Below are 21,856 nucleotides of genomic sequence, written 5' to 3' on the forward strand. Positions count from 1 at the left end.
GCATCAGCCCCCCTTGGTTTCAGTTGCCCTGATGCAAGGCTGAATGCCCCTACAAGCATGTGGAAGAGGGAACGCAGAGTTGGTCTGACCCTGGGTAGTCATCAGTGCAAACCAGGAATGCGTGAACGCCTTTCAACACAAGATAGGTTTTTATAACCTCTGTTATCTATAAGAGGTCTTCTCTTCTGCCTCTCTCATGCTTCTGCAGTCTTACTTCAGTCTTTCTGTAGCTCAGTTCCATTCCCAGAGGCCTGAAATGAATAAATCCAAACATGCTCTGTTTCAACTTAAACCCCATGAACGGCACTGCCGATGTGGCGTTTTGGAGACTGAGGGAAGCGAGCCACATTTGCTCGTGGAAAAAAAAGAAAGAACTGCAGCAACATAATGACGTAAGGTTTACCCTGCAGGTTCACCTCGGGTTACAACCGGATCTAATTCAGCATGCTCTTGTCAGTACAGCTTACTTCAGCTGAACCAAGAAATACAGTTCAATTCTGCATGCAGCTAACTCCCACATAAAGCATCAAAACCTTTCCAATCTGATTTTTTTTAATTGTTTTTTTTTTTCACTTGAGGAACTCTTGGGCCTGAATAATGTGGGTTTATTTATCTGTCTGCTACCAGCTGAAAGTAATTTCATGAATTTGATTAAACAACCACCTCAAAGTAAACTGGAGAATCACACACTTAAAGGAGCTGTTCCCACACATAGATGCTAATGAGGCTGTACAGGATAATGTTGCTGTTTGGGGCCTCTGCACATCCCCAGGGAGCATTTCCCCACTGGGAAAAGGTCCTGCTCTGCAGTCCTGACCTAGACTAGGGTTTGAAGTAGCTCTGCCAGCTAGCGATGTGCTGAAGCATTTTGTTGTTTTCATCTTGGTAGACTCTGAGAAATGACTTGCATAAATTTCACAGCGATGAGAGATCTTTCTGATCTGTAACAATTTTGCAGTTTTCTTTTGTATCATGGTATAGTGGCAGTGTTCATCTGCTGGCAGACCCCTGAATCTCCCAGAATTGCAAGTGCCGATAACCGTGGTGCCAGACCAGAAGTCACATTTGTGCAGAATATGTCAAGCAGTTCCAAGAAAGGAACTGGGCAAGGTGTTTTTACACACTGAGGCAAGTGGAGTTGATGTATGTTTGCTGCCTTCATCTTCAAGTGCTGCTGGCTACTGGCAGAGTGAAAAAATGTTTTAGAAAGCAAAGGTTTGTGGTGCACTTCCAGGGCTATAATCTTTTTTTTTTTTTTTTTTTTTTTTTTTTATACAGAAGTTTTACGCAGAAATCTCTTGACTAAATTTTAGAGTTAAGCAAACATTGTGTTGGATCTTGACCCTGTGCATTCTTCCTGATAGTTTTCAGGAACAGGCCAATGGACAGCTATGAAATAATGTGACAAAAGGGGAATTTTCTTCTTAATCCCTGACATTTAATCATTGCTAGTGTCAGGAAATATAAATATTTGTCTTCTGTTGCTTAAAGAAAGCTAGGTTCATTAAGGATTATATCCTTTCTTTCTAAAACAAATGAGTTTCTAATGGGAACATGCAGGAATTCATTAACAATCTAATGAATATTTTTAATAGTCCTTTTTGGTCCCAATTAGAATATAACGCAGACAGCTCCACAGGGCAAACTACAATTCAGGTTTAAAAAGGTAGAACAGACTTTTCATTAATCTCTTTTAGCTTTGCCTTTCAGTTTTAACCTCCCTATTGAACTGGCTGTAGGCGGTGCTGTCCCTATGCCAGCTGTACAGTCACTTGGTTTGCTTGAGCGAAGAGGGTTTCCGCACCCCGCCTCGGGTTTCAGGCTGTGTGCCTGACATTGCCGGTGCCTCCAGGAGCTCAAGTAGGTGGCACCGCCGGGCTGCTGCCACCAGGGCTGAGATCACCCAGCCTGCCTGCCTCAGTGATGGATGTCTCTAACTCTTTCCAACTCGAGCTGACTTTGATCCCACGTAATGAAAAGCCTTAAAATAGAAAGCGGAAGGGAACAGAGAGGAGCTTTAATTATTTACTGGTGAGGTAGAATCCGTATCTTTTGTAAAGATACTTTTTTGTTGTTTTTTTTGGTCTATTCAGTTTTCATTAAGCCAAATTTAAATCTTTATGCTCAGCATTGATTCAGATTCTGGGGTTGATTAAAGAGGCTTTTGAAGAGAGCTGCATTTTTTTCTTCTTTTACCTAGTCATTTTTCCCATTTCCTAAAAGAAATAAAAATACTCCTTTAGCAATTTACAGTATGTTAGCTGCAGCAGTGCTGGGAGGTACTAGCTCGAAGTTTTATTTGCTCTAAGCAACCAGAGCTGAGGAGTGCTGCTTTTCTTCCACTGCTGATGTCTTTGTGCTGGGCTCACAGTGCCCTAACTGTTAGATACTATTTCAGTGGCACAGGGCCACGTGTGGCCATTTCTGGGACGTGGGCACCCAACAACTGCATTTCAGAGTGTTTTTTTCCAATTGCAAAGCAACCCTCATCATACTAAACATTTTGATGCTGTCTTTGCCTTCTTCTGAAAGTAGTGGTGATGTCTTCTTGTTGCGCTGTTAATACAGCAGGTGATCATGAAGATGATGAAGGGCCTGGAGCATCGCTCCTGTGAGGAGTCTGCGAGAGCTGAGGCTGTTCAGCATGGGGAAGGGGAGGCTTAGGAGGTTCTCATCAGTGTCTATAGATATCTGCAGGAAGGGTGCAAAGAGGATGGACTCAGTCTCCATTCAGTGTTGCCCTGTGCCAAGACAAGAGGCAATGTGCACAAACTGGAACACAGAAGTTCCCTCGTAGCACCAGGAGCACTTTTGTGCTGTGCAGGTGACGGAGCACTGACACAAGCTGCCCTGAGGCTGTGTGTGAGGTCTGCTGCTCAGAGACCTTCAGCAGCTGCCTGAAGGTGGGCCTGGGGTCCATCAGGCCCTGCCAGCCTCAGCAGTCTAGGTAAACAAAGGAAACAAATTCACTGAAGGAGGGGGTTGGGAAACTGTTTCCAAGTGCCACAAACGTCTTTGAGGATAAAAATGAGAAGCTCAAGGCTAGACTGGAACTAAAAGTTACAAAATGTGGCTGATGGGTACTTTGTATTTTTAGGCCCAATTTGTAACTTAGCTCGCAGAGAAGGGATGAGTGGGAGCTTCAGCGCCTGGGACAAAATGCACTGTCTTCATGCTGGCCTATTTTTCACAGTCCACTGAAGCCCACAGCCTGGCTGGTGGTGGTGGGGCTGGCCTGCCCGCACCTTGGTGAGCACCTGACCCTGGCGGGACATGCAGGAGGCTGACAGGTTTTATCCCAAACCCAGAGCAGGAGCTGGAGGAATTGGACACCACCCCCTGAGGACATGAACTCCCAGCAGGCTGAGAGGATGGGGAAGATGGGCTTTTGGTGCTCCATTTCCTTGCTTTGCTGCATTTAAAGCCAGAAACAACATAGCAATTCCTGTGCAAAGGCTAACTTGATTTGTTTTGGAATGATCTTTAAGGTCCCTTCCAACCTGAGCCATTCCATGATTCATAATACGTGTGCTTGAGAGATTTGCATGCTCACTCTGAGACTCGAGGAGCTGCAGTGCCCATCAGTATCACTGTGTCCATGGCTTCTTCAGAGAAATAGACAGTAATGGGAAATATAGTGAGGGCTCAGAGAAATGTCCTTGCTTTATCCTTGGTGGACGGTCTTGATGCCATTAGCAAACTACTGTACATAGGGGAAAACATGCCTTTAATAGTCTTGTCTCAGCTGCTGTTAATTTGGTTTCCCTCAGGTATTCTGTGTTCAGTCACAAAGTCCTGGAGCAAGACTTGGTGTAGCAAGGAGTGCAAATAATTTACGCTGTAATGTCTGAGGTTCCTAGATAAAGCATGCACTATTTCAAACAAAGCAAAAAAAATTCCTTTTATTTGGGGATAGAGATGATGAATTCAGAGAGAGAGGGAAGGAAGTGCTGTAATAAGAAATGTGTTTATTCAAAGCAGTTTTGTGGTATCTGACAGCGAGTAGATTACGTCCAGACCGGTGCTCAGTATTCTTCTGTGCATACATGTTGTACGTTTGCAGGTTGTTTGTCATGATGCTTCACAGAGCAGTGTTAAAATAGTTTGTAATTATTGATGGATTATTTAAGCATAAAATATTTTTCTATATATCCCTTTTCCTCTGGAAGTTGTTAGTTTAGTTTATGTGTTCAATTCCATTCCAGCCATAAATGTAGACAAAATTACTTCTTTTTTCATGGAAACTGAGGAAGTGTGAGTTAGGCACATAATTATGTCAGTCTTGAGACTAAACTGCATTTGTTTGCATTTGTTTGTATTTATGTAAATCTTCAGCAGGACAATTGGAAAGAATGGACTGGATTCTGCCCCAGATCATAATTTCCTATTGTTTTGCTGGAGCTCGTTTCAGGGTGGGATTTTTCAGTAGGACTCAATATTTGCTGTTGCATGGGTTCTGCTGCTACTGTGGTACTGCTTCACTTGTATAGCTTTGCAAAAGCTAAAATTAAAGCATTTAGAGAAGAAATAGGTCATGACTGAGTGCATTTGTATGTGAATGCTAATTATTCACAACTTTAAAATTATTGAATGAGTTTCTTTGGATTTGCTCTGTTCCATAGATCCCATTGACATTTAAATGTAATTTACTTCTATCACCATGTTATATCATAAAATCCAGTTTCTGATATTTTCATTAGCTGGTAGATGTTCTGTAATATAAAAGGAAATCATACTTAGGTCATGGAGGAAAAGGGAATTCAGTTAATCTGTTAATTCCTAAAATTCACTAATTAATTTTTTTAAATCTCATACTGGTATTAGGAAGATTTAGGGTTTTATTTTCAGTAAAAGTTGGGTAAAGTTCCTGAAATTCACTGCATGGTTTAAGATGAGCGTCTGATTGGAAGTTCAAAGTCACCAAATCCTAAATGCTGCACTCCAGCCTTTTGGACTTGCAGCCTTTAATCGTCTCTTTTCATATGGAAAATGTATGCTTCTCCTGAAGGTGCTGATTCTTCTAATCATTCCTTCCCATTCTGATGAGTTTGCACCTTCTTGGAGAAAAGCGCTTGAGAGTGATTTCTTGTCTGAGGTAGTCTCTGCTCTGGTTTGAATTTCCATAAATCAGTGCTGAAAGGGAAGTTTGTGGTAGCTGAAATATTGCTCTGAAGATCGCAAGAAGCACACTGTAATGTCTGAGCATTTGAAAGTATGTATTTTTCTTGGGGCACCAGTTTTCAGTGTATTCAAAGAAAGATTTTCATGGCAGCTGCAGGTGTCTTTAGTAGGTGGTATTCAATGCTGCTGATTTCTCAGCCCTCAGAAATAGTGTGCATGGTGGGATTTTGAGTAATGTTCAGGTGGTGGTGGGTTAAAAAAGTCTCTTTCACCAGCAATCGGATTGATAATTCACGAATCGTTATTTGCCTTTCTGTAAGCTCATTTTCCCCTTTCACCTCTTTTGCCTGTGCTTCATCTTGTGAAATTTGGTGTGGCACTAACATGACTCCCAGGTCGGGTGTTTTTTCCTGTTTGATGCCTGTGAGGAGCCCAGAGTATGTGAGGCATTTGCTGCCAGCATTGCATAACGTGTCATTTGGCTGCTGTAAGCAACCGTGCCTGGGGAGCTTCATGCGCCTCTCTGCAGGCTGAGCCGTGCAGCTGATCGTGACACCCGTCCTCGTAGGATGAGATCATCAGCTAAATATAGGCTATAAAGTGGGAAGACCGCGCTCAAGGAGAGGCGTTGTTTCCCCGTGTTCCCTGCGCCGTGCTGAAAGCGGAAGGATAACATCTCTCCTAGCAGGTACAGAGCAAAAGAGATTTAATGTGCTGACCACGGGAAGATGCGCATCTCTCCATCTCCTGCGTGTGGTGGTCTTTCCTTCCTCATCAGTGTGCTTTTGCCACTTCCTCGAGTCCACCTGGGTCTGTGCAGATTTCTCACTGAAAGCTGCCATCTGTCATCCTGGCTTCTCCGGCTGATATTTGGGATTTCTCTGCAGGATGGGTACAGCAGAGGGAGCAGTAGGACAAGCTTCTCCCAGACAGTCTCGCCCTGCATGCTCCCTTTAAGCTTGCACCCCCGGGCTCAGCAGCATCCCCTTCTGTCCCTGTTCTCCCAGCAGGACCCAGCCCCAGCCCGAGAGGTGCGTGGGTGCCATTGGGTCGGGATGCAAATGGCAGGAGACAGCTGCGTGGCCGTGACACCCGCCACAATGTCTGCAGAGCCCCACGCACCTTAGAGCATGAGGCAGACACTACTGGCATTTATATAACTGATCTGGTGGGATTTCTGTCACTGCCCTATATATTAACGCTCCAACAGTCATCATCACTTCTGAGATTTTTAAGGTTCTTTCTGTGTTCTTGCTATATATTTTTTTCTTAAAAGAAAAAAAAAAAAAGGAAGTTTTGTTTTCCCCTTTCGCCAAGGTTTTTGTCTGGGGAGTTGAATAAAGTAAGCCCCAGTATAAAAAAGGTACAGAGCTTTTGGAGCGGGTCCAGAGGAGGGCCACTAAGATGATCAGAGTGCTGGAGCACCTCTCCTATGAAGAAAGGTTGAGGGAACTGGACTTGTTTAGCTTGGAGAAGAGAAGGGTCTGGGGAGACATTATTGTGGCCTTCCAATATTTGAAGGGAGCGTATAAACAGGAGGGGGAATGACTATTTGCATAGGTTGATAGTGATAGGACAAGAAGAAATGGTCTTTAACTGAGACAGGGGAGGTTTAGGTTAGATATTAGGAGGAAGTTTTTCCACTCAGAGGGTGGTGACACACTGGATCAGGTTGCCCAAGGAGGTTGTGGATGCCCCATCCCTGGAGGCATTGAAGGCCAGGCTGGATGTGGCTCTGGGCAGCCTGGTCTGCTGGTTGGCAACCCTGCACATAGCAGGGGGGTTGAAACTAGATGATCATTGTGGTCCTTTTCAACCCAGACCATTCTATGATTCATTTTAGAGCGGGAGAGATATTTTGGTGGGATGTGGGATGAATGAAAGAAGGATGTTCCTGTGTTGAGCCAAACTGAACAGAGAACATATTTCATTGATTATTTTCTCCCAGTCCTGAAAGAAGTGTATGGTCTCTTCACCCACACGCGTGTCTGCCTGCACGCACACTTCAGACACTGGCCAGCTTTCCATGAAAGGCCTGTGGTTGTCTGCCTAGGCAAATGTAAATACCTAACATTTGTAGCACCTTAATGAAAGAATTTACTGGAAGTCTTCTTTCACTTCAGAACATAGCATTGCAATGAAACCAAGGTACTGGAATGAGAAAAGATAGCAGAGCCATTTTCTTAATAAGAATATTCTGTTTGCTTCCTAATTTCAGGAATAAGGGCATGAATATCAGGATAAGGTTGTGATAAGATGAATTTTGATGCTGTGGTCTTCAGTCTGACAAATGTTACAGCCATTCTTTTCAGGCACTGAATGCCGTGAGCTCTCCTATTTAGCACTCATCGGTACTTTTGCATGCGGTGTTAGACGTGATTTCAAAACCAGATTAGGGCAGCAACTAGAAGGACAGTTGTGGAGGCCTGAGGAAATTCAAAGCATCATTGTGGAGATAGTGCTGCAGCATGATTGCATGGTAGGTGAGAGGAAGCTGAAGGTAGACATGGACAACTCTCAGTTCCTGAGGGATAGCGATATTGATGGGAGTTCAGAGGAAACAGGGATTGCTGTCACTGGGAGCAGTAATTAACGAGGTCCTTAAATCCTTAGGAAAACAGTCTTCATTAGATGCACTGCTCACCAAGCAACTTTAATGAAATACAGCTGTCACTTCAAACCTTTCAAGTTCAGCATTTTCAGGCAGGGAACCAATAATGGATGATACAGTCCTTTTTATTTATCCATAAGCACCATCAGGCCAGGAAGGACTTTACCACGACTCAGCACTGGGTAGAATTAGGTTTACCTGTCTTTTTTTTTTTGTGCTGTTTCTTTTTTTTAAATACATATTTTTCCTTTCGGTGAAGTAAAAATGACTTATGACGACTCATTGATTTAATAAAATCAAAAGAACTTAAATCTCAGAGATCTTTGTTTTACTGATCAATTTAGATGTCTACCAAGAAGAATAGTCTTTTTCATTTATTTAGTGTTTGGATTAATGGTAAATGGAGGGAGAATTATTCTGGTTGTCCTCTTAGGTATTTTTCAAGTAAACGGCCTACTCTTAGGTGGTGAGCCTCCTGGGAGCAGTAGGAGGACTCATTTAGTGCCCAGGTGCAGAACAGATCTCCCTGGAGCAGCTAGTCTCCTTCTGAGGGCTGTGCTGTGCCTGGCTGAGGCCACATTGGTTGCCTGTGCTGCCTCCCAGTGCTGTGTCATGAGGGCTGCAAGTGGGTGGGTGCTGTGGGATGACACCAAGAGCACCCATCCCCACTGACTTCACTAGATGTTCTCCATCTCTTTCAGTCTCTTTTTTTTTTTCTCTTGGGCAGAGCCACCAAACACATGAAGTTCAACATGAGAAAGTGCTGGAATCTGTACCTGGGATGATGCAACTCTGGATATATACACAGAGTGAGGATGAGAAACTTGTGAGCAGTGCTAGAAAAGGGGATTTGGAGGTTCTGATTGACAAGAAGTTAAATGAGAGCAGTGTGCTCTAGCATCTGTACTCTGGGATGCATCAGGCCTATCACTGTCAGTGGGTGAGGAAAGGGACTGTTCCGCTCTCCTCTGCACTGTGCAGCCTCACCTCCAGCACTGCGTGTGGGTTTGGGTGCCACACTATGAGAAATGCATAAAACTATTGGAGAGTGTTCAAAGGAGGGCCTGGATAACAACAAAATGTGAGAAGGCTGAGAGGAGGCCTGAGGCAGCCTACAGCTCCTCACAGGGAGTGGAGGGGCAGTGCTGAGCTTTGCTCTCTGCTGACAGCAACTGAGCCCAAGGGAATGGCATGGAGCTCTGACAGGGAGGGTACCCTTGGAGTGGGGGTTAGGAAAAGGTTCTTCACCACAGGGCAGTGGGCATGGAACAGGCTGCCCAGGACACAGCCCCAAGTTGCTGGAGCTCAAGGAGTGTTTGGACAGCACTCTCAGGCATAGGCTTTCAATTTGAATTCTCTTGTGTGAAGCCAGGAGTTGGACTAGATAATTCTTAAGGGTACCTTCCAACTCAGGATATAATATTATGGCTTAATACAAACGTGGTAGGTTGAAGAGGAGCAACATGTAGGGTAATTCTTGGCCTAACCTTGACTGTTGGACCTCACCAGAGAAGACTCCTGGTGTAACCAAGCAGCTGAGTCACAAAATCTGGAGATAGACTGGGAGTAATGGGGTCGATTTAAGTATCACTGAAGAAAGCCCATGTGTTTGATCCACCATGACACATGGAACTGCATTTCTGTCAATGTAATGGCAGTCCTCTACTCAAAGCTCCTACTCTTGAACGAGCCTGTGCTGAAATCAGCTGTAGAGGTTAAAGAGATTGTTCCCACGAGCAAGAATTACTCTGAGTAAGACTTAGAAGGACAGAGCCCGTAGGGTGAAAAATGTTGCTTGTCCCAGTAAGCCCAAATCTTAAGGTTGTCAAGAGAAATGAATTCAAGATGCTGACAGAGAAGGGAAGATCAAGAGCAAATTCCATGCACATTAAAAATAGCTGAATATGAAGGGACAGAGCATGCCTCTTAGGCACTGGGCTAAATTGGAAATGGGTAGGAAGTCACATGGTTTCAAATGTGTTACGTATTTGTACTTGTGACTAGTACCAAATTACTCTCACCTCTTCATCTTTCTCTCCTCTCCAGCTCCTGCCTCTACAGCAACTCATTATTAGTTTGTATTTGTATGTCTTAGATCTAATGGTACCGGTGCTCCCCAGTCTGTTGCATTTAGTGATTTTTATAAGCAACAGGCCCTGCTAAGACAGGAAAAGCAGTAGTCCTCCCAGCTTTGGTAAATCTCACCCAGCCATGCTCTGTGCTGGCTGCCATGCTCAGCTCTGGCCATGTTAGGCGCTGGTATTGCTGTACGCCTCTTCATCTGAGGAAACTGGACACCTGTCTTTTCCTTTGGCTTACGTGACACAGTTTTTGGACAGATGACCTCTCTGTCCCATTCATGGGAATGGGATCTTGCTGTCTACATCAGCATCCAAGCTTTGCCAGAAATTTGAAGCATCCAATTTTTCAAAGCTCCACCTCTACATACTCTTATGTTTATAATTAACATTTTACGAGACATGAGAAGTATACACTTAGTGTTCTTTTAGAGGATCCAAAACCTAATCTTTTTCCCCCTTATCTAGTAAAGGAAATACAACTGATTAGATAAAACTTTTGTGGATTCCCCTCCATTGTTTCCCTCCCAACTGAGCGCTCTCTAGAAGTAGATTGGAGTCCAAGAAACAGCTCGGTGTTATTTCTTCACCTCACTTCTGATCCATCACATTGGTGCATCACACTTCCTTCCGTGGAGAGCTGTTTTCCTCCTTGCTGGTTGTGTTAATGAAAAGGAGCCCTCAACCGCAAAAGCACAACTTGCCTTTGTACTTTCTTGTTTGTCTCTCTCAGCTTCTAAAGCACTGTGCTTCTTAAGACCTAATCTTAACTTTGCTTCTAGTGCCTTTTGGGTCTCCCATCCCTACAGAACAGTTTAAGAACACTGATTTGTTGTCATACACAGCATGGAGTAGCTCTGTTTGAATGGGAGTCACTGCGGCGTAAGGACTTTCTCTGGTGTAAGAGATTTGTAATGGTAGATGTGGCTCTTTTGGAAATCAGTGCTAGGAATCGTTCCTGCAATTCACAGCAACTGCTAAAACTGAATAATAGAGATGGTCCTTGAATCCTGCTATCAGCAAGCCACAGTTTTGGGACCTGAGGCAGAGGAGAAGTTGAGCGACTGCCTTAATATCTGGCAGGACGTCAGCAGCATATTTTTTGCTTGCTGGAGTTTTTAAAGCTCTCTGCAAAGCAGACGTTAAGCATACTGAAGTCTGTGTTTGCTAATAGTAAAAAAGATTAGCGACTCAAAATAAATCTTTTGATTCTTCAGGAGTCATGTTGTCAGCTAGTTTATTCTTTAATATTTGTATGTTACAGGCAGCTTTTCCAGGTGTGCGAACCTTAGCAGACTCAAAGCTAGGAGCCTGCCTGCCTGCAGGACTGGCCACAGCAGGGGTGTGCACTTAGTGTTTTTATCCAGCTTTGTCTTCTGCAGCATCGTGAACAGTAGCTCATCAGAGATGAAGTGCAGACTTCTTTTTCACTAATGTACAGCCCTTCAGAATATCCTTTTACAGCCCTTTCAGCCTTTCCAAGTTTGAGCTGTTTTCTCTGTTAGCCTGTAGTAAATGCATACTTACTTTTATTACTAGGTCAGCCTTGCCTCTCAAAACGGGTGCTCTGGAAAGTGTAAAGTCTAATCGAGCAGGCCATTGGCAGAGCATTTATAAACTGTGCTTTTAGTTAAGTGATGCTGGACACAGCTTGGCCTCACACCTCCTGCCCTGACCTGTGCTGGCAGCAGGATGAGGCTAAGGACTGGGAAACAGATATTTACTATATTTTTCTGCTTGAGCTGTCATGACAGTAAATTGGTGTTTTCCAGTTTTAACACAAAGTGTTCAATAATTCATGTGCTTTACATACAGTGTTGTTCCATTCGCACCAGTCTTTGAGATAAGGAAATCCTGATGGCAAGCAGTATTCAACCGAATGCACATTTACAGATTAAAAACCAGCTGCTTCCTAAGGCTGATATCAAGAGCCAGGGGTTTGTGTCAACAGTAACAGCTCTTGAAGTCACCAACAGTAATCCTGACTTTCTGTGCTTTGTGGAAGGACTTTTTTTTTTTGTTCACTTAATTGCCTTGAAAGCTACCAAGAATCAGTAGTTTAATTATTTCGGAGCCTGACTTCTGAACAAAATTGCAATGCTTTGGTACTGTAAAAAAACACAAATTTACAAAGAATGAAAGTTTAGAGTCTTAACATTTGAAATCACGTATGGTCTTTTTTAGTTCTATACTCAGCTTCTCTCTATAGATCTCTGTATGGGCTAAGGTGCTGTAAGCATCCAAATACGCATTTCTGCAGGAGCTTGATATGACAGAATACTGTTCCTCACCCTTCTTTCCCTTACTGGTGGCATTTGCAGTCATCTACAGGAAATGCTTTCTAGTGATCCTATTTCTTACTGTGATTAAATCGGTGACTGCAGGATTCGAACTCTAGAGACTTTGACTGATAGTAGTTTTGGCATGAGCAATGATCCCAGGTCCTGGCGCGCCGAACATAAACAGCGCCACTTAAAGCATTTTTATTCCCAAGTGCTACAACAGCATGTTTTGCAGCAGCTTCCAAGGAAGGACGGGATTATTTTAGTGTATTCACACAGGCTGAGCGAGCCTCCAAAATGTAAACGAGCATGTTCAGAATGCGCTGTTTGGTGGCAGTGCGTGTGAGCCGCTTGCAGAGGGGGTTATTTTTGTTGAGGTGAAGAGTGTGTGTGTGCTCTGTGTGTTGTGTTGTGGGGGTGAGGTGGGGATGGAATGTCGGCTTGAGGAGAGGGAGAGGAGGGAGGGGGTCTGGGTGCCTGTGATTGGTAAGAGCTCCACAAAGGCATCTGCCAGCAGGACTTCAGAGGAATGTGAAACCAAATCATTTACAAGTTAAAGATAGACGCAGAATACACAGCATCTTGAGCCAGGGCTTAAATTCATCCCTGTCCGCCTGGCTCCTCGCAAAGCTCTGCCTGTCAGCTTTCCTCTATCTCCGCTCAAGACTCTAATATTCCTTTAAAAAGTACCATAATTCTGGATTCTGTGGAATTACTGAGGTGGCAGAAGGGATCATGGTGCATACCATAGGGTAAGTAGGAAGCTTGCCTTTTGCCATTTGCTGTGGTGGTGTCTCTGCTTTCCTTCTGCTTTCGGAGCTCAGTTTTTGGAGCCCAAGGGTTCCTTTAAGGTAGATATCTAAGTAATGTTTTCCCTCATGATTTCTTTTGCCCTATTTTCCCAATACAGTTGTTTGAACTTTGTTCTCCAACGAAGGGTTAACTCACAAGGTTTCTTGTTTTGATGTACTTAGGGAGTCTTTGTCTTTAATAATCTTTTCCTTACAATTTTGAGTGCTGTTTTCCTATCAGCTGGATTTTGTTATAAACCTTTGCACTTCATCAGGGAGTTGTGCTGCCTGAAATGCTGCTTTTTGTTACAGAGTTGAAAAGCTAACTGTTTTTCACAATGCAGAGAATATAATCAGTATTTGTTTGCTTGTTTGGCCATGGATTCGCTTACCTGCTAATTCCTTTCTGTGAGTTTGATCACAACATTCATTATCTTTAAACTTTTTGTTTGTTTGCTCTCAAATAATGCTCTTACTTGGCTTTTGGCAGTTATACTTTTTTACATTTTGGTTTTTACGTTTTCTCTAAACAAAATCAATTCTGTCAGTATGCATTCCCCTTTACTTAAGTTGTGAGTTTGCGAATAATAAGAAGAATCAAACTGTCCTGTTCTTTCCACAACTTAATAAGTAATTTCAGTATCCAGTGGATTCATCTCTACATTGATCAGTGATATTTTATTTATACTTCCCAAACAGTTCGGGTAAGTTGTGCTCTTCCTGTGACCACAAGTAAATATCGGCAACTCAGTGGGAAGTTGGATGTAAAATTTGTTGCCTAGCAAGAACTCATATAGTGAGTTTCCTCAGGGTTTATATTATGAGAATTGCCTAAATGGCAGCACCATTTTTATCATGTATTTTGGGCACAGCTACTGCACATTTGCGGTAGGGATGCTCCTAGCCCTGGTGTCGGCGTCCATTCACCCAAAGATGTTCAGCATTCCTGATGTGTCAGTGGTGCCCACGAGGGCTGTAGAAAGTAGGTACTGCCTGCAGGTTCCTGGAACACCGAGCATTTCTGGTACATACAAGCACAAAGAGACTCATGCAGTGTCGTTCTGTGCCTTGCAAAATATGTGCAAGCGAATGAGCTAAAATAGAAACGTTTGAAGGAAAGATGATAGATCTGATACGTTTTATTGTCTTTCTTCTGTTTGATCAAGTTGATCAACCTTTTGATCAGCTTTCTAGAATTTTGCAAAACACCTGGGTGAACAGATCTGTTGGACTAAGGGAAACACTGGTGGTAGGTGAGCAGTTGGACTGGATGATCTTGGAGGTCTTTTCCAGCCTTGTGATTCTATATTTCTGTGATCTGCTGTGAATTATCTTCTGTGTGGTTAAATGTAGAAATGCAGAACCTGTAGTGGAACTATGGAGAGAAGAACAATTACAGGAGTGATAAATGCTATTTAAGCCAGTCCTCTGATTGTTAACAGTAGTTGGATGTTTTCATAACTAGTTGGGACTAGTTAAACACTTCAGTCCCATGCAAAATATCCAAGCCAGCTGGTTCTTATATTAAGGTAATTTTTGTTTTGTTATTGAAGTGGAAGAAGACGTTTGAGAAAAAATATGTATGTTGGGATGAGTAAAAATTACAGTGGGTCTTACCAGAGCTGTGGTTGTTTCTTGCTTTTGCACTGGATTCCTGTGCAGCTTTACGCAAGCTAGATTTTCTAAGCCCCTGCAAAATGGAAGGACCTGTATTTAGATAGCAGGTCCTATAGGGAATAGGCATTGCCTCTGATAAGGCTTGGTACAATTGACTTCTGTTTTCAGATGGTATCCCCCTTCCCAGGGCTATGGCAAAAAGGGGCAGGGAGGATGAATTCACAGATTTGGAAGCAGAGCTTCACCACACCTTTCACAACCTTCCTAAACTGCGTAAGAAAAATAGACTGACACTCAGAGGTGAGCAGAAAATAGAATTAATGTTCCATGGGAAATTCCTGAGTCAGTTCAAAATTAAATTGCATTTCCCTACCACAGTTTATTACTTTTCAGAAGCATTGGTTCAGGAGCGTGATGTTCCCTTTTCATTATCTGAGGCCCTTCTCTCGTAATTAAATGTCCAAGACGTGCTGGAGAGCTTCGTCAGAGGGAAACCCGCTTTGTATTGTGGGAAGTGGAGCTGCTGAAAACAAACAGTTCTTGGAAGAAATGGGCATCTGAACCAGGAAGAGACATTCCCAGAATAAGGAGCTGCAATGCAATGTTGGGTTGATTAAAAAACATGTTCTGGTGTAGAACCCTTTTGAAATAACAACTTTAATTTGGGTTAGTGGTAAAATGGAAAATCCTTAATAAACTGTTGTTTTCCCATAGAAAATGTTGATACATTTGGTATAGTTTATAGTTCTTATATTGTTGGTATGTTGGTATGTTTTTCTGAGATGGAGAACTCTTGGCCAGCTTTGATTTCAGTGTTAGGACAAATATGATGTCACCTGTGCTTGGTGACCCAGCAGCACGAAGGTGATTTAGTGTAGATGAGGCAATGCGTGTAGCACATGCAGATTCAATTGCTGCAGCGTTGGAGCCTTCTGCTTTGGGGTGCTGTATTTGTAGGGCAGTGCTGCCTTAATGCTGATGTGCTGTCCATCACTAATGTGTGCCACACATTCCTGCTCCGAAGAGCTGCCTTCTTGATGTTGCTTGGGAACAAGCCCTGCTTTACCATTGCTAGTAGCATGCTTGGTCTCGGAGCAGGCAGGCCTCAGCCTCTTGTCTGTTACCATCAAATTGTAAGTGTCTTTATCATGGGAGTTCAGGAAAGTCATGCAAGGTACAAACGGGTTTGACACATTTTTTTTTTACGTTTCTTCCTTTGTGAAACTTGCTAAAAGCAGTGGCAGGAATGTGCATAAGGACATTATAATCCTTATAATAGACTCTACAGTTATTGGTTCCCATTTCTTTTCTGTTGGGATCATTTTTTCTATTGTACGTCTTTATTTCTAGCCTCATCTTCGAAGTCTTTTCAGTGATCATTCTACTGAAGATTAGGAAAGAGGAGTGTTGTCTGGAATTGCTTGGTAAAAAGTTTAAGGGCTTTTCCTCAAGGTTCCCTGAGAAGATGCTGGCATGTGTCTGAGCTCACAAGCACCTGAGAGCAGCTCTCAGTGATATAATTTCCTTCGGGTCCTAATGAATCTGCTCCTAATGCCAGCAACTAATTTGTTTTGGCAGAATATGACAGGCAGTGCCTTATACAAGGCACCACACTGCAGAAAGCCTTGAGTCTGTAATTTTGTAACTCTGTCATAAAGAAAGAAAACGCACAAAACCAACCAAACCTAATGAAATTATGGTGTCCTGTGTAGCCATGTATAACCTCAGAGCCCAGGAGCTCTCACAGCTGCATTTAGTGGGAATTCATGCAAGTCCTGCACTCACTATTGATCCTGGCTCCCTGAGTATCAAGCAACAGAGCACTTCTTGAGCTAATTATTACTGTAATTATTTCTGTATGAAGTGACTTTACCTGGAAATACAGTGAGACTTCCCACTAATGGGATGCTTAAAAATGCATCTAATTGCAGCAGTGGTAGTTGAGAAAGCTTTTGGTACCTAACAGTCTGGAGAAATCTACCCTTCCTACCAGGAGGCTGTTACACAAAGCCAGGTTTCTGAGCCAATTGTATGGCCTCTTGTTACATTTGGCTATGAAACCTGAACTGAGATATGTGCTCTGAGTAATAAAGAGGGGATGAGAAAGCGCTGGGCACGATGAATGTCTGTTTATTAATTTATTTGTGGCATCTGCTGAACTTAACCTTCCCTGGGGCACAGAAGGGAGCAGAAGACAGCAAGTATCTGCCCGTCATCTCTGATAAGACACGTGAGGGCTTGGCGTTGCCTTGTTTGCAATTGCTCTGAGATCAAGAGATGAAAAGTAGTACCTAAGTTATTTCTTTTTATATCTTTTGTAAGGATAAGGCTGACTATAAAATACCTCCCTGTAAATTTCTAAGGACATCTGTACTCAGTGGAACCCGAAAAAGAAGAAAGTGAAAAAGGAATGAGACACACAGAAGTCTGTGAGCAAGTAGGCATTAAAAACAATTTATTGACAACCAGTGCCTAGTTCTTTCAAGCATAATTAAAGTAAGCACAGCTAAAGCACAGAAAACTACATTTGCAGCAATGTTGTTCTTGAGTACTCATTACCAAATAACAGCTGCAGATAGAATTAATCTTACCTTTTTCCAAACCTTTTCAAAATACGTCTTTTAACAAGACTGGTTTTTGTTTGCGAATGTGGAGAAGCACATGGTTCTTAGCAAAAGAATTAAAAATATTTTATTTTTGATGATTTTCTTATTAATATTTTCTATTTAGCACAGGTGGGACTGTCTCCTTTCTTTAGCTTTGGCTTCAAAAATTGTTGAATGTATATGCATAAAACATTCATTTTGACTGCAGTATCTGGTGTGTGGAATTTCACATCAAGCACAGAGTTTAGCAAAGCAACTGGAAATAAGAAGTTGGCGGTGACTTGGACTAGCCCTTCTGCTATTTCATGTGCACCCACTTGGAAACAGTGTATTCCCTCCGAAGAGGGCATAAAGTAGATTGGCCTTGTGCCCCTAAGCCAGCAAGGTGGTGGTCAGTTGATGGCTGGATCACAGCGGTCTTTTCCAACCTTGATTCTGTGAGACTTGCAGGTAGGGCAGCAGGCAAGCAGTTCTCTCAGCACAGAAAGCACAGAACAGGCTGTTGCCAAACAGAAACTGGTCAGAGAGTCATATCGTAGAATCACAGAATGGCCTGGGTTGAAAAGCACCACAATGATCATCTGGTTTCAACACCACTGCACACAGCAGGGTTGCCAACCGCTAGGCCAGGCTGCCCATAGGCAAAGGGAAATGGCTGTAACTTGAAGCAAGGAAGATGAGATGAGCCCTAGGAAAATGTTGTCTCTGAAATACACTGCCAGTGGAGGCTGTGGAGTTTCCATCTCTGGAGGTGCTAGGAATGGCTTTAATAAACATGAGTATATCTGGCTGTTTCTCACAGCAGGAGGTGGATTACAGATCTTTTCTATCTGTTCTGTGATTTGCTGATACTGGTGATAATCCTGTGCCTGAAATTATTTTCTTATTGCAGTACATGCTTCCTTAATTCTGTTAGGAGGAGTCTCTGTGCAGAGCAGGACAGTTTTTGCTGAGGTGCAGAGGCACTTAATCATCGTGTTGTTTCCTCATTTTGAAATGTTCCTTAGGTGAGTAGTTAAGACACAAACAGCTGGCTTTGCATTTCAGCTCAAATACCATCATCCTGAAATACTTGGAGACATCACTCTGTCAGCTGGCACTTGACAAGCCATCCTAAATTTGCAACACGTAATTGGATTCTTAGGATGAAATCTGAGTCCCCTTTGAAGTCATGGGTTTTTATAGGGCACAAATTTCATGCTGAGGCCCGAGTGGCGTTCACTTGTACACGACGGGCTTTGCTGTCCCATGCAGACTGCTGTGTGTGGGATGGGTGTGCTGGGAGGTATGAGAGTGTGTCACCTTGTGTGGCCGGCATCTGTGTGCGGAGGGGTCTTTGGAGTGCCTGTTGGGGGCGAGGGAGGCTTCACAACAGGTGTTATATGGGGGGAATCAATTACTCTTACTTTTTTTTTTCCCAGTTAATCTCAACAAAACTAATTTACACCATCTGGCATAAAAGAGAGGAGAGGCAGTCAATGAAAAAGCAGAACCCGTTTTGGGTTTTAAAATTATGTTTGCTAAGACTTCAGGCATTCTGTATTCTCTTCAGTGTCATTTTTTTTCCTTTTTGTTTTTTTTTTGGGGGGGTGGGGGGAATTCTCCCCCCCTTCTTTTTTTTTTTTTTTTAAAATTTCCAATAACCTATAATTAGCATTTAATAGATAGGCATAACTGTAAGTAAAATGTTTCGCTAACTACTGGTTAATGTCCTCTGATGAAACTCATGCAGAGATGTCTCCACTTGTTGTGAGCTAAAATAGCTCCACTGAAAGTTCTCTGGCTTTGTTTATGGCAGTACTAATTCAGAGCAAGTTCTCTGTTCACAGTGTGGCTACTTTAGATTTAGAGGAGATAATTGGAAGTTCATCCTCAAACAGATCATACTGACGTAAAAGCTCAGTGTTAATCTCTGAGCTGGGAGGTAAAATTTCACGTGTTCCTAATGTATGATTGCATTTCCACATCCAAATTTCTTTGTAGGCTTTTCTCAGCTGTGCAGTGATGCACCAAGTGTATGAATGGTACACGTATACCTGAGGCTAGAACCAGCCTGCAAGGAAGCACAACACCCAGGCTTTAGGACCACCAATAGATCAGTTCTTAATAACCTTACTGTGTAATTAAATCAGAATGACTTGAAACTGCCATTAGGGGGAAGAGGACAGAGGAAAACTGTTTCATCCTCACAACATCGTGTTTTCATTGACCTACTTACAGCAGGGAAGGAAATGTGTCCCTTCCCATTATAGCAGAATAGGTTTGTTCAGCGATTTTATAATGCAGTGGCATAGGAGCAGACCGGCTTTTCTAACCACGCCAGGAGGATTTGGCAGCATGAGTAACATTATTTCACACATTTAGTGCTAAGAAGTGTAAGTTCCTGTCCAAGCTATAATATTATTAACCCAATCAATTCAGCAGAAAGTGCTTTGACTGAGGGGGAAAAAAAAAAAAAAACTGTATTCAGAAGTGAGAGGAAAAAGGATGTGCCTGGAAGTGTGCAAAGAAGCCTTTTACTGGCAACCACATTTCCATCATCTTCCTTTTCCCAGATGCAGAGTCCCTGCCCTCCCTGAGGCCCCTCCATCTTCTTCCGCTTGCTACTGGGCAGCCATGCAGCAGCGAGCTGAGCAAGGGGCATTGGGCCTGCCTTCCTTCCACGTGTACGCCCTGCAGCAGGCATAACAGCACACGAGGCAAATCCCAAATGCTCTAGGTCCTTCACAGTGTGCCATGAGGCAGTGGTGGCCGCTTGCAGGGCTGGAGATGTTGCAGGGAGTGAGGCGGAAGGCTGGCACAGGGCTGTGCTGGCTGCAGTACTCAGTGTGTGATACTGGTGTTGGTTGTCTTATGTCTGGGTCAGTAAACCATCTCATTTTGCAAATAAACACCTGCAGCTAGCCCTTCTCAGGCCAGCCAGGTCACATCCCTCCACAAGGTGTTTTTGCTAACTTGGTATTGTCAGAAACATTAGTCACTGTGGTAGTGGCTTAATAAGTCACAGTAGGAGCCAGCTGGTAATTAACAAATTAAAGATATCCTAGATATTTTCCTCAATTATTTCATGTGTAGCAAAAATAATTAGAAGCAGAGCAGTTCATCTGTTTGAAGCAGTTACATACGTGAAAAACATCTTGCCGTGTCAGGAAATAATTCATTCACAGTGGCCAGCGAGGCCTAATTTTGCTGCCACCTCAAGATTCATAAAAGCACACACAAGAGCTGTGAAGCAGGGAGAGAACAAATCCTGCCCCTTTTTAACCGTTTAATTCTGTCTTGTTTAACATACTTATCCAAATGGCTGTCAGCTGCATCTTTAGGAGTGGCACCACTCCATAGGGTTCACCTGCTCCCTTCTGCACTTAAATTTCTTTCATTTTAGAAACGTTCTGAAGCAGGAGATCATGTATGTACTCAGGAATGAATTGTCTCTTGGAAAGATGAAACCAGCTTGCAATCACAAGGAGAAGAAACAAAGACAGTACAAATTGTGTTAAACCTCTAACCAGGGCAAGGCTCTGGAATGCACAAGCTTGCTTTAACTCACTTGGGATTTCTTTATTTTATCACCAGATGGTGACCAGTGGTTTCAAATTAAGATGCTTTCAATTACCTGTTCTTGATGGGTGAGTGATAGCGTCTGCCTTCCGTGCTGCTTCAGCCCAGCACTCCTCCGTCATCCCATAGCCTGGCTCAGGGCTGGGCTCTGAGAATGCCAGGCCTTTGACTCTGCTTTTTCTCTAGGACAGGATCTCATCTGAGCACTTTGAGGCATAAGAAGTAAGGAACAGAATGAGTAATTGGAGTGGCATCATTTCTGCGGGTAGGGTGCAGTTGATGCCATTGTGGGAGCTATTGGTACCAGCCGCAGCTTGGAGAAATATGATCTGCCTTTGAAAACTTTCTTCTTGGAGAAGGGAAAAAGAAACCTGTTGAGAATGTGTCTCTTTTGATAAAAAGCAAGTGCAAGTATTTGTCAGACAGTGACAGAGGTTTTATTCAAGGTTGGGTTTATCGTAGAGGTGTGAAAGGCTGTATGATGCAATGAAGGAAAGACAGGGTTGCCCCCATAATACCTTCGCTCTTTGCTTCATTTATTCAGCTCTATATTTTTTGATGGATGAGCACTAGGGATTTCAAAGAATGTGTTTCTGGAGCTTATGAAAGAAACAAAAATCCTTGTGCAATTTCTGTTCAAGTTTTTAGCTTCTTAGGGTCAGACTCAGACATTTGGAGTACTTAAACCTTTCATTACTACACAGAGGGTAGAGGTAGAAAAGAGCTCTGAAGTCATTCACACCAAGTTGTTAACAGTGCAGACCTGTTCTGTGCACCCTGAGTTCTCTGTTGTTGGGGGTGGCTTTTACTTCGGGGTTTTCTGGTCATGCTTTGTACTGGCTGTTGTCTCAACAGCAGTTTCACTGTTTTTGTTGTGTAACAGTAGAGCAGGAAGGCCCAGGCAGCTCACCACACTGGGGATGGTGAGCCTGGAGATCTGAGGGGGCAGGCAGAAGCATGGCGATGTGTTGTGCCTTACTTGCCATCCCACAGCCTTGCTGTGAGCAGCACCACAGGTACCTCTTGCAGTGCTGCCAGCAATCCCAGTCCTTTAGCTTTGCAGACCTGTTGAATGCACTGTGTTTCCCTTCTTTCTGAGTTTGTGGATTTCTGTCCATAGCAGCCCAAGGTCAGGGCACGGGGCTGGTTACCACCTGGTTTTGTTTCTTTTCTCCCATTGCACTGCAGA

General features: G+C 43.3%; 1 protein-coding gene across 3 annotated transcripts in view; it reads left to right on the top strand.

The window, feature by feature from the left end:
* DTNA (dystrobrevin alpha) overlaps nucleotides 1-21,856 on the top strand; it is a 213,392-nt gene that overhangs the window by 27,528 nt on the left and 164,008 nt on the right. The window contains exon 1 of one of the 3 annotated variants that reach the window (XM_090137551.1): nucleotides 5,592-5,809. The exons of 1 other annotated variant lie outside the window; for it this stretch is intronic. Coding sequence is in view for 1 of the 2 variants with exons in the window: in XM_090137547.1 (XP_089993673.1) it covers nucleotides 12,828-12,844 (17 nt within the window). In the remaining variant the exon portion in view is untranslated. Of the gene's footprint in view, nucleotides 1-5,591; nucleotides 5,810-12,570; nucleotides 12,845-21,856 lie in introns of those variants that run through there. One more of the 3 variants, XM_090137547.1, reaches the window with a different exon arrangement.

This window comes from Phasianus colchicus, chromosome 3 (assembly GCF_987193195.1).
Source record: "Phasianus colchicus chromosome 3, bPhaCol1.hap1.1, whole genome shotgun sequence".
NCBI lineage: Eukaryota > Metazoa > Chordata > Aves > Galliformes > Phasianidae > Phasianus > Phasianus colchicus.